A 13,199-nucleotide genomic window follows, 5' to 3' on the forward strand; every position below is an offset into this window, starting at 1 on the left:
GTAAGGATTCGATGCTCTATTATTCACTCACTGTGTTCATTGCAGCCACGATCTTCTTCAGATGCTCCCTGTCAGCCACCTCACATCTCAGCAAGTGAAATCTGGAGGCGGGTGCCGGGCGGAGAATCACAGTATCACTCTGCTGGCTGGGACTAATTGAGTAAAAATAAGAAATAGTCCCTCCTCTGTGCGCACCTGGGCTCCTCTGTTGACCTGATGGGGCCCAGGAAAATAGTTTAACCCCGCGCCATGAACAATTAGGAGCAGGGTAGAAGTTTAGCAAGCTAATTTTTAGTTTTTTTAAAATGCAGCAATAAACTGTAATGCTGCCTGGGCCCCGTATTGTTGTTGATGGGACCGGGCCTGGTACAGCAGGGCTGGTTGTACTGCCCTATCAGAGGTCCCTGACTGTGATATGTGCTATGAACCCACAGACATATGCTAAATGGGGTGCCTAAAGACAAGAAGATATCTCTAAAGGAATGATAGCAGGGTAGATATTTGCTTGCTCTCTAACAATTTTTTCCAGGTCTAGAACCCAAGCAGATTTTACGTGATGCCAGCAATGGTGCTCACACATTACACTTGATATTTTCACATAGAGAAGTGAAGGATTGGGTCAAGTTGGAAAATTAAAAAACTGAGTCCAACTGAACAGGTGATAATTTTGTTATCAGCAACAAAAAATACAGAGGTGACCTGAGCACTGCCAGTGATGCTCAAAATCAGGGTGTTCACATGCTATAAACACCCTTAGTCAAAAATTTAGCCCAGCCAATTGACTTTAAACCCCGTTTTGGTGTCCTGTAGTTCACACTCCTTATGTTGCTTTATTAAAATCCAAAATATAATTACAGTGAGTAAGAACAAACAAGCAAGTCTGTTCTCTATGCCAAAGTCTAAATATATAGAGCCACATGTTTAACATATACAATATCTTTCTAGGCTTGTGTGTTTCAGCAGTTTAAGATATGGCAACCATAGCTGCTACGGAGTAGGGATTTGGGAGTAACGAGACAGTACAATCAGGACAGCACTTAGCAAACCTCCACCATCTCATTAAAATAATTAAAGCAAATTGCTTGACACTGATAAATAGAGTAAAGCTCTGTACACACGAGCCGAATGTTGGATGGCATTCGGCCTGTGTGTACTGCAGCAGGTCCGACAGAAGTTCGATTGGCTTCTGTCAAAGGGGCATGACCAAAAAAGGCCTGCTAACTAGCTCCTGATCATTGCTCAAAGGCAACAGCTCAGGCAGTCAGCGGCTCTGACCTGAGCTGTCAGTCCTTCTCCTGAAAAAGAAACTAGCAGTGTGTGCTAGGCTTAAGGCAGGCCATAGACGGTAAGTATTTCTTTCCTGCAACCCAAAGAAATTTGCACGATTCCCCCATCAACACAGACAGTGCTGACAGAGAAATTCCTCCTGCCAAGCCATTGTCTGCTCCCGAGTAGGAGGGGTTCAGGGGCAGGGGAAGCTGTCCCCGCCGGGAGAAAACAGTGATTATTGTTAGCGGCTATAGCAGCTTCTAGCTATAATCACAAGTGAATCAGGCAGCCTGGTTGTACCCAAGTATTGATAGATCAACTTAGTACATTCAACTTGCCCACACATGGTTGGAATTCCAGCCGGGTCCTGGTGAACCAGTTGAATTTCGAACCGTCTTTGGCCGGCCTAAGGCTTGGAGAGCAACAATATTGTAATTATTAATATGTATGCAAATATGTTATTGTATTTTGTGTCATTGCAGCAATGGCTTTACAAACAATTGTTTTCTGCGCCCCAGAAATATCAATATATTTCAGTGCAAGTGATTATTTTGACCAATAATGAGTTATAATAATTTTAGTTTTATGTGATGTAACTTTGTTTTCCAGCTGTTGACTGTGAACTCCCACAAGCTTTGCCAGATACTGTAATCCACTCATTTAATAGCACTGTTTACAGAAGCAAAGTTACATTTGTGTGTTCAAAAGGATTTATTGCAGAGAGTGGATCCAATACATCTGTCTGCAATGCATCTGGACACTGGGAAGGTGCTAATTTGGTGTGTAAAGGTAAGGAACCCTACTTATAACTAGGATGAAAGGATACTGGGTATTTACAGTAAAATAGTGTTTGCTCAACACAGCACCGCAAAGTAATAGGACTCAGAAACATTATATAAAACCGGGTGTACTGTTTTGACAAGTCATTCTATGTTAAAGTAATTTGTATCATTTAAAGTAATATTGACTAACTATCTGCATTAAAATGGCCAGTTCTATGTGGCTGCAACAGCAGTTACAAAACTATACAATGGTGTTACATATCCCCATAGATCAGTGGCAGACAGTTTATTTAAACTCTGCCACGTTCAGATGGTCACATAAAAGTTATTTTTTAAATTCACAATTATTAATTAGGTTATTATTATAAAAGACAATACAATTATATTGTTACTACCTTTAGTTTTGAAAAATATGGCTGCCTTCCAGAATGCTTTCTTCCAGCCATCTGTGTCCGATTGCGGAGATTTCCCTTCACTTCTTGTCCCACAGCAAAACAGGAAGTGAGCGTAAATCCCTGCAAATTAAGGGAATCTCTTGGGGACCCCCAGGTCACCAGAACTAGTGTAGCCCTTTGGACGATTTTCCCTCTATTACTTTTCTTGGGACAATCCAAAATTTGGGATTTTCTTTTACTTTCAATTTCAATGATAATGGTAAACAAGACAAATAGAGAGGGTTAATTTACGTAACAGGAGCACACACAGCAATAAAAACTGATAGGTGTTTTAACCCCTCTGCACTTCACCCGAAAACTAAAAAAAAAAAAAAAGGTTTTGTCTTTAGTTATACTTTAGTTGTGGACACCCCCTTTCTCCTCATGTAAATTGTTTATGTAACATTTAGGCAAGATTAAGTTTGTCTTATACAGCCTGGAATTAGCATCACAGTCACATTTTTTATAGGTTTGCAAAAGTTAAAATTCCCCAATGTCAAAGCACTCGCTATTAGTATTTTAATACTGAAGCATAAAAGCAAATGTCATCCAGTAAATATGACATATTTTCTGGGACCTGAGGATTAATAGGCAGGGGGGGATATTTTATTCTACACTTTTTTTTCTTTTCTTTTCAGCCTCTGCAACCCCACCTCCCTCAAACATCTGCAGTAAAGGCCCGTACACACGTACCGATCGTCGGCATACAAACGTCGGTGGACGAAGGATCTGCCGATTGTACGCGTGTTAGTATGGTGCCTCCGACAGATGTCTGCGCACAATCCGCGGACAAAAGTCTTTCTTGCAAACATGAAAATATTTGTATGCCGACACCAGAACGGACGATTGTTCGCCTGTCAGTACACAATTCGGCCGACAGACCGCAGATTTGCAAGACTGGGCATGCTCAGAAAATAGAAAACACAGGGAAAGTTAACCATTACATGACATCACTTCTGCAGTCGGCGGACAAAATTCTTGTGCTGTCCTTGTGCTGTCTTTGCACTTTTCAGCAGACACCGACATCCCGGGGAGAAAAGAGGAACATTTGTAAGCCGACCATCGGTACGTGTGTACGGGGCTTTACAGATAATTTTTCACTATATATGCAATTTGCTGCTGCAAGGGTAGGCAGGGCAGAATTATCTCTAAACATGCAAATTGAAGGGACAGAAAGTGTTGATGACATTACAGGTAATGTCACTGCACCATACAAAGTTTTGTTTTCTGCTATGCTGCTATGTAGAACACTTCTAGAGCGGTTCATAGGAGGTTAAAAAGTCCATTAGCTGACTTATTCAACTCCTGGGCTTAGTGCTGGACTGCACCTGTTATTGATAGCCAACAGAACCACTGGGACTCAGTGTGCAAATCTAAACTATGGTCTAGAGTGGAATGCACATGGAGAACTGGCAGGGCCCACGAGGCCCAAGGGTTGTGTGTTGACACTGGGGCAATCAATTCTGCATAGTTTGTGATAAATCATTAAAAGAACAGATTTATTAAGCTCAGGGAGCCTCACACTATTGGTATGTTTTTTTAAATTTTTTTTAATGAAGTGATAAAGGCACAGACTACTGTGAGGAAATGTCCCAACTGCAGTATTAGAGAAGTAAACACACGTACCAATTCATCTGTGCCAATAGGAAGCTAAAATAGTAGAAAACTGTTTTGAAAATAATGAAACACAACAGAGTTTAGGTGCCGGTTCACACTAATACGACTTGTCAGGCGACTTGGTCAGCCTGGCAAGTCGTGCACAGTCGCGGTCCATTGAGTAGTACAGGACCCGTTCTAATAGGAGCGACACAAGTCGCTCCGACTTAGAAAAAGGGTCCTGTACTACTTTGGGGCGACCTGGAGGCGACTTGCATTGACATTCATTTTATGAAGTCTGTGCAAGTCGCGCCGAAGTCGCGCTGCATGCGACTTCACAGGACGCCCCCTAAGTCAGAGCAACCTAATGTGAACCGGCACTAAGACTCACATGGATTCTATTTCTATTTATAAAAAAAAAATTATATATGGCTGTACTACATATGTGATTGTAGGTAATAATTATTTTAAAAAATGATAACAGTTGCAGACTGTGGACCACCACCTACGATTCAAAATGCAATGGCAGTGCAGTTACAGAACACTACATATGGAAGTACGCTTATATTTAAATGTTTACCTGGTTACATCATGGCAAGTGGGAATGAGATTGCTACGTGTAATGAAGACGGGATATGGGACGGAGCTGATCTTTCATGCCGAGGTAAGATTCAGGACTACAACCTATACAGTGTATTGTTTGTTAAACAGTGTATGTATTGTTCAGAAGGCATAGACATAACACAGAGCCTAAAGCAGGCCATAGACAGTGCAAATCTCTTTCCTGCAACCACGGGATCAAAGTCTTTGACAAGTAACTATAGACCTGTTAGTTTAACTTCTATAGTCGGGAAGGTACTGGAGAGTCTAATAAAAGACTACATAGATGAGTTCTTGCTGAAAAAAAAATATTTTAAGCAACAGACAGTATGGATTCATGAAAGACAAAAGTTGTCAAACAAACCTGATTTCTTTTTATGAGGAGGTAAGTAAAACCTTGGACAGAGGGGTGGCTGTGGACGTAGTATACTTGGATTTTGCAAAAAGATCAGTTTGTAAATGGATAGAAAATTGACTAAAATATAGAATTCAGAGAGTAGTGGTTAATGATTCTGAATGGTCTAAGGTTATCAGTGGTGTACCCCAAGGTTCAGTGTTGGGACCCTTATTTTTTAATATCTTTTATAAATAATATAGGGTCTGGGATTAAAAGTACAATTTCAGTCTTTGCAGATGACACCAAGCTTTGCAGTGGAATAACTTCTTTACAGGATGTCTCCAACTTGCTAGCTGACCTCAATGCACTGTTTCATTGGGCAACTACAGTATGTGGCAAATGAGGTTTAATGTTGATAAATGTAAAGTTATGCACTTGGGGGCTAAGAATATGCATGCATCATACATACTAGGCAGAGTAGAACTGGGGGAATCCATAGCAGAGAAGGATCTGGGTGTTCTGGTAGATCATAAGCTTAATAATAGCATGCAATGCCAGGCTGCGGTTTCCAAAGCAAGCAAAGTCCTTTCTTGTATTAACAGAGGTATGGACTCCAGAGAGAGAGATATCATTTTGCCCCTGTACAAATCATTAGTAAGACCTCATTTTGAATATGCAGTTCAGTTTTGGGCTCCAGTTCTTAAAAAGGATACCGGTGAACTGGAGAAAGTGCAGAGAAGGGCAACCAAACTAATAAGAGGCATTGAGGAGCTTAGCTATGAGAAAAGATTAGAGGAACTGTATTTATTCCCTCTTGAGAAGAGGAGATTAGGGGGATATGATCAACATGTATAAATACATAAGGGGTCCATATAGTGAACTTGGTGTTGAGTTGTTCACTTTAAGGTCAACACAGAAGACAAGGGGGCAATCTTTACGCCTAGGGAAGGGAATATCCGATTGCCTCTCGGGGGAATCAGAAGGGAATTTTTTTCCCCTGCTGTAGCAAATTGGATCATGCTTTGCTGGGGTTTTTTTGCCTTCCTCTGGATCAACTGCGGGTATAGGATTGTGTATATGGGATTGTATGGTTGGGTTTTCCTTACTGTTTTTTTTTTGGGTTGAGCCAGATGGACTTGTGTCTTTTTTCAACATGACTAACTATGTAACTATGTAACGGGAAGGGGTCCCCGCCAAGAATAGACACTATTTATTGCTAGCGGCAATAGCAACTGCTAGCAATAATCGCAAGTGAATCCGGCAGGCTGGTTGCACCGAGGTTGATTGATCGATCAACTTGGTACATTTAGCCTGCCCACACACTGTTCAAACCATCTATGGCCGACCAAAGGAATGGTTCACACCAGGTGCAGTCTACAGATGCAGTCCAGCGCATTTTTAATCTGTGTCAAAAATACATGTACAGTGTACAGTTTTCCATATATTCTTATGACCCTAGTTCACACCATTGCAGTGTGTTCGAGTGCAGTCAACAAGAATAGAACATGCTGCATTTTTTCTGTATAGAAAGCATCTAGCTATCAACTCCCCAAGGCTGTGACCTCCTCCTCAGGTTAAAAGACCAGGTTGCTCTCTGTCCCAGAGTATTTATACAGACTCTCACCATCTGGGCAACTCTTTCTTAGTATTGGCCAAGGCTGTATGAATATTGAGCTGCTGATAAGACTCTTTCTGCCCACTAACTTCCATAACATTTTTGGGCCACTCAGGGGGAAGTAGGGAGTTCTGTAGCCACTGAAACAGAACAGGTCAGAATAATCAACACAGCCACACTGATTACAGTGAGCCAGAATAAAGTTGCCCAACAATGAACTGCAACTTCTTTGGATGCAGATGAAGTAAATTTACCTAATCCTAGCACCTATCTAGGAGGGTGCTACATTTGGACATTGTACTTAAAAGTATTATAACATCTTGTATCTAGTCCATGTACAGTATTTACCTAAATACAAGCAGGATGATATAACTTTTTATAGTATGCATAGGTATTACTTTTTTTAGTTTGATATTTGTTGTATTTCTAACATTTATTTCATTCAATTGTTTTTCTCCACATATATGACTTCATGTTCAAATTCATATTCCTTAGACATAGAAAACATAGATCTTGACAAGCAATCTAATATCTGCATTTTATTACTATAATCTAGTAAACTGCCAGTTTAAATCCCTCCTTAAAAGCTACTGACTGCTTTGGTAAAAATATCACACAGAGATTTTGAAGCTACCATAAAACTCCTGCAACCATAAGAGAAAGTGCTGATGACATCACAGGCTGGGCTGCCACCTCATCCCTTTAAACTAAGACACACATTAATTACACAGTTTCTGTGGCTGATTACAGTTGTAATTAAACTCACTTGGTGCCTTATGTGCATTATATCAGTCTCAGAACCTGTGTAATTAATATGTGTCCTGGATTAAAGGGATGAGGTGGCAACTCTAATCTCAGGTAATGTCACTGCACCATACAAAGTATTGTTTTATGCTATGCTGCTATGTAGAACACATATAGAGCGGTTCATAGAAGGTTAAAAAGCCCATTAGCTGACTGATTCAACTGGGCTTAGTGTTGGATGGCACCTGTTATTGATAGCCAACGGAACCACTGGGACTAGATTGGAATTCACATGGAGCACTGGCAGGCCCCCGAGGCCCAAAGGTTGTGTGTTGGCACTGGGACAATCAATTCTGCATAGTTTGTGATAAATCATTAAAAAAAAAGATGAATTAAGCTCGGGGGCCCCACACTATTGGTATGTTTTTTTTTTTTTTTTTTTTTTTTTAATGAAGAGATAAAGGCACAAACTACTGTGAGGAAATGTCCTCACTGCAGTATTAGAGAAGTAAACATATGTACCAATTCATTTGTGCCAATAGGAAGCTAAAATAGTACAAAATTGTTTTGAAATTAATGAAATACACCAGAGTTCAAGACTCACATGAATTCTATTCCTATTTGAAAAAAAAAAAAAAAAATGATATATAGGCTGTACTACATACGTGATTGTAGGTAATAATTATTTTAAAAAATGATAACAGTTGCAGACTGTGGACCACCACCTACGATTCAAAATGCAATGGCAATGCAGTTACAGAACACTACATATGGAAGTACGCTTATTTTTAAATGTTTACCTGGTTACATCATGGCAAGTGGGAATGAGATTGCTATGTGTAATGAAGACGGGAAATGGGACGGAGCTGATCTTTCATGCCGAGGTAAGATTCAGGACTACAACCTACATAGTGTATTGTTTGTTAAACAGTGTATTGTTCAGAAGGCAGAGACATAACACAGAGCCTAAAGCAGGCCATAGACAGTGAAAATCTGTTTCTTGCAGCCACGGGGGATGCGGATTGCTAGTGGCTATAGCAGCTGCTAGCGATAATCGCAAGTGAAACCGGCAGGCTGGTTGTACCGAAGTTGATTGATCGATCAACTGGGTACATTCAGCCTGCCCACACACTGTTCGAACCATTTATGGCCAGCCTTAGGGCTGGTTCACACCAGGTACAGCCTACAGATGCAGTCCAGTGCATTTTTAATCTATGTCAAAAATACATGTACCAATGACCCTAGTTCACACCAGTGCAGTGCGTTCCAGGGCAGTCAACAAGAAAGAACATGCTGCATTTTTTTACTGTATAGAAAGCATCTAGCTAGCAGCCCCCCTAGGCTGTGACCTCCTTCTCAGGGAAAAAGGCCAGGTTGCCCTCTGTCCCAGAGTGTTTATACAGGCTCTCAGGCACCATCTGGGCACCTCTTTCTTGGGATTGGCCAAGGCTGTATGAATATTCAGCTGCTGATTAGACTCTTTCTGCCCACTAATTTCCATAACATTTTTGGGCCAGTCAGGGGAAAGCAGCAAATTCTGTAGCCACTGAAACATAGAACAGGTCAGAACAATCAACACAGCCACAACAATGAGCCACAACTAAAGTTGCCCAACAACAAACTGCAACTCTTTGGGATGCAGTGAGCCAGAACTAAATTTACCTAATCCTAGCATGTAGGAAGGTGCTAGATTTGGACGTTGTACTTAAAAGTATTATAACATCTTGTATCTATGTCCATGTATCTAGTCCATGTATTTACCTAAATACAAGCAGGAAGATATAACTTTTTTAGTTTATTTGTTGTATTTTTAACATTTATTTCATTAAATTTTTTTTTCTTTTTTTTGCTTCATTTTCAGTTCCACATATATGACTTCATGTTCACATTTTTACCATATTCCTTAGACATAGAAAACAAAACACATCTTGACAAGCAATCCTATATCTGCATTTTCTTACTATGATCTACTATGATGGGCATTACTATGATCTAGTAAACTGCCAGTTTAAATCCCTCCTTAAAAGCTACTGACTGCTTTGGTAAAAAATGTCACACAGATATTTTGAAGCTACCATGAAATCCTTGCAACTATCAACAATATAATTTCTCATTAATGTTAGGTGTTGCCTATTAACCCCTAATTAATTGTAGGATTGAACTCCCATTTAATTTTTTAAAACTGCATAGTGTATGGTAATCTCTGAGGGTTGTCAGACATTGGCACCCATTCTGACAACCTTTAGACCTTATAATTGCATATCATTCCTTTAAACAGGAATGTTAAAACTCCTGCAAGTACGAACACAGGATTATAGGAGCTTTGCATGTCAGAGTGGCTCTACATTCAGGCAGGAAGGCCAGTTATGTAAAGAAACCTCCAGAAGCCTGCACGTTATACCTGCTGCACTTTGCTTCTTTAGTCATCCAGTGACAGAGTCCCCCAAGATCAGTGGAGAGGAGAATGGTGCAGGCATATTTGCCTATCTCAGGGGAGAACCACAGTGATCTTGACAGGTTTCTCAACTTAGATTGGGTGGAGTCTCCCTGCCCCATAGACATGAGATCATTTCCCGATTAAACCAAAAACAGTAAATGTTTTAGGAGGACCTTCACTCCCCCCTCCCCCCCCCCCACCTCCGAGTAATCCCCAAAAAATAATCACATTTCCAGTGATTCAGCAGTGTTCTGTAGCAATCCACCATGCCACTGCTGCACATGGGGTCCTGCACCAACATCTTCTTCTTAATAACACATCTTCAAAAGACAGAGAAAGTTATAAACACATAGCCAACAGTCAATAGCAAGACATATAACTACCACCCACAAAATCCCTGTACTATATAATAATCAATGTGCTGGAACTGGAAAGAGTCCAGAGAAGGGCAACAAAAATAATTTGGGGAATGGAGGACATCAGCTATGAGGAAAGACTACAAGCACTGAACTTATGGAACAAACTATTCAGAGAAAGGAGATACAATAAGACACGTGGCCACTCACTAAAACTAGAGGAAAGGCGGTTTAACCTTAAAGTGCGTAAGGGGTTCTTCACTGTAAGAGCGGTAAGGATGTGGAATTCTCTTCCACAAGCAGTCGTATCAGCAGGGAGCATTGATAGTTTCAAAAAACTATTAGATGGGCACCTTAGAGACCACAACATACAGGGGTATACAATGTACGGTTAAAAGCAAACACACACACGCATCATAGGTTGAACTGGATGGACTGATGTCTTTTTTCAACCTCACTAACTATGTAACTATGTAACAATGAATACCAGGGAAAAGGCAACATCATGGGAATTAAATAAAGTTCCACATGCTGCTGAGGAAATAAATATGTGTTACTATATGTGTGCCTCATGAAACAAGGAAAGCTTCTCACTGCAATAAAAGGATGATGAACATCACTGAACATATATGATGGTTTGGGTTTGTTATGCACTTGCCTCTGATGCAGTCAGATGAAGCTGGTGAAACCGGTCAGGCCTTTTCCACCTGCCATGGGACCTAAGTTCCAGACTTTTAACATGGGGAGTGGATAGGTATAACTTAACATTATATACTTTTCAGTTTGACTGATTTGAGGACATTGTTGAAAGAATCTAAATCAGAGGTTGCCTTTGAACCTTGGATTGCTTTATTTCCAATTAACTTAATGTAGCCTGGTCGCACGGCTGGTGTTGTTCAAACTGTTGTTTGTTATTAAAGTTCTGCAAAGACGGTTACTTTGAATTATGGGAGATATAGTTCCAGGAGGAGCCAGGACCATAGACTGCTATGTAAGGAGACTCTTCTCCCAGGGAGTGATGTGACTCGCGGAGCCTGCTGGGGGTGTCTTTATAAAGAGGGGCGGGATCCAATTTCGCTCTCTTGACTCGAGGACAGCACACTATAAAGAAGGGGAAGAGCAGCTGCGGGTCGCAGAGAAGCAGGCCGGAGGCCTAGTGGCAGACACCGGAGCTAAGGCGAGTGGTGTGTGTGTGTGCGTGGAGGAGACTCGGTAGTGTGACCAAGAGGAAGGTCGTTTGACAGGCCGAGGGAGTCGCTGAGCAGAGCGGGGCCTGGTTGCAGCGGAAAGCGGAGTTCCCGGTTTGGGTGAGAGACATCTAGTATCTACATCAATCACAGACCTAGACTGAGTCAGGGCAGGACTGCCAAACTGTTTGAATAAGAAGGCCATACTAAGTTATAGAGATACCGCTGGACACTGCAGTTTCATATAGTGCGAGATGGGTGAATTAGGCCTTAAGTACTCTGTCCAGTCCTAGGCTGTTAGCCTGTAAAGAAGCATGCAGAACTATTTACATTCATCTCTGTGGATTACAATTATTGACTACTTTGGGGATTACAGTTCATCATCACCTTTGTTTGGATTACAATGACTTTCCTTGGATTTATTAAGGATTCCTTGCCGGTGAAGACTAGTGAGGCCTCACTCTCCAGGAGACTTTGGAAATCCAATATAAAGGGGGCCCCCGTTAGTACACAGAGTGCACTCTGATAACTGAGCTAGTATCGTTATACTGTTTATTCTATGTTATTCACTAAGTGTAGTCAATCTTAATTTGCTGTCACTCTCTATATAAACTAAAATTTTAAGTGTGTCAATTATTGTTGCTGAAAGCAGTCCACTAGCATATATATGTACTCATTTACATATATATGTGTGGTCGGTGTTCCAGATCCTGAGTGCTGAACTCTATTTAAATCATTGGTTGGGAACTCAGGATCTACCTCATTGGCAACTTTTGTATTATCTCTGATTCTGTTTGTATACTCTTATTTCATTTCAAATCTAAAAGCAGTAAATTTGTTCTTTCACTGCAATACTTGTGGTCTCAATCATTTAATATGACAGAACAAATAGTGCCAGTCAGAAGTGAAGAGGATACACCTGACTTAAGCCACTCCCCTGGGAGCAGGGCTACATTAATTCCAGCGGATGTTTCATAATACTACCTGTGTGAGAGGTTGAGTGAGACTTCAGGAAAGAACATGGTTACCCTATTAGATTTGATTACAGTACACAATCTACAGTATATCTCATCTTCTCCTTTAGGCCAAAGGGACTGAATATACTGTATATCTGCTTCATCAATAAGTCTTCAAACTAAATATTGTGATTTTGGGTTTGGAAGAAATACCCTTCCTTCCCTATATGTGGCCTTTATCTTTGAGGGGGACTCTTTGAATAGGGTTATGTGCACGTGTCCATAAGTGAGGGATAGATTGTAAAATCTGCTAAGCCCTACACCTCCTTTGGGCCGCACTTTTATAGCCACACTGGATTACTATCATATACGTATGTTCACTGATTTTCATCATCCTTTTATTTCAGTGAGAAGCTGTCCTTGTTTAATGAGGCACACTTATAATAACACATGTTTATTTCATCAGCAGCATGTGGAACTTTATTTATTCCCCATAATGTTGCCTTTTCCCTGGTATCCATTTACAATACGGATTTAGAATATGATTAATTATAATATAATTTGGGGATTTGGTGGCTGGTAGTTTTATGTCTTGATATTGACTGTTTGCTATGGATTTGTCATTTTCTCTGTCTTTTACAGATGTGTTAATAAAGTGTATTGTATTGACATCTGTTAGGGACTAATTCTTTACTGGGATTATGTTACCTAGTACAATCAATGCGGAGCAGAGTCACATTTTTATTGTATTTTTGCTTCAAATGGTAGAATGTGTCCGAGCAGGGTGATGGTCTGCTTTAACTTTATAGGCATTTTTACTGACCTTCCCGCTAGACCTACTTTCTCATCCAAATGGGTTCTAGAACATTCCAGAGCTAGCCCTGCA

At 40.7% G+C, this 13,199-nt stretch overlaps 1 protein-coding gene across 3 annotated transcripts in view; it reads left to right on the forward strand.

Annotated features, from left to right (window-relative positions):
* Positions 1-13,199, forward strand: part of SUSD1 (sushi domain containing 1) — a 265,066-nt gene that overhangs the window by 115,609 nt on the left and 136,258 nt on the right. For all 3 annotated transcript variants that reach the window (XM_082259187.1, XM_082259188.1, XM_082259189.1), the window contains exons 7-8: positions 1,879-2,058; positions 4,566-4,745. In XM_082259187.1, the coding sequence (XP_082115313.1) occupies positions 1,879-2,058; positions 4,566-4,745 (360 nt within the window). The remainder of the gene's footprint in view (positions 1-1,878; positions 2,059-4,565; positions 4,746-13,199) is intronic.

The sequence above is a fragment of the Pelophylax lessonae genome (assembly GCF_965119305.1).
Source record: "Pelophylax lessonae genome assembly, chromosome: 1".
NCBI lineage: Eukaryota > Metazoa > Chordata > Amphibia > Anura > Ranidae > Pelophylax > Pelophylax lessonae.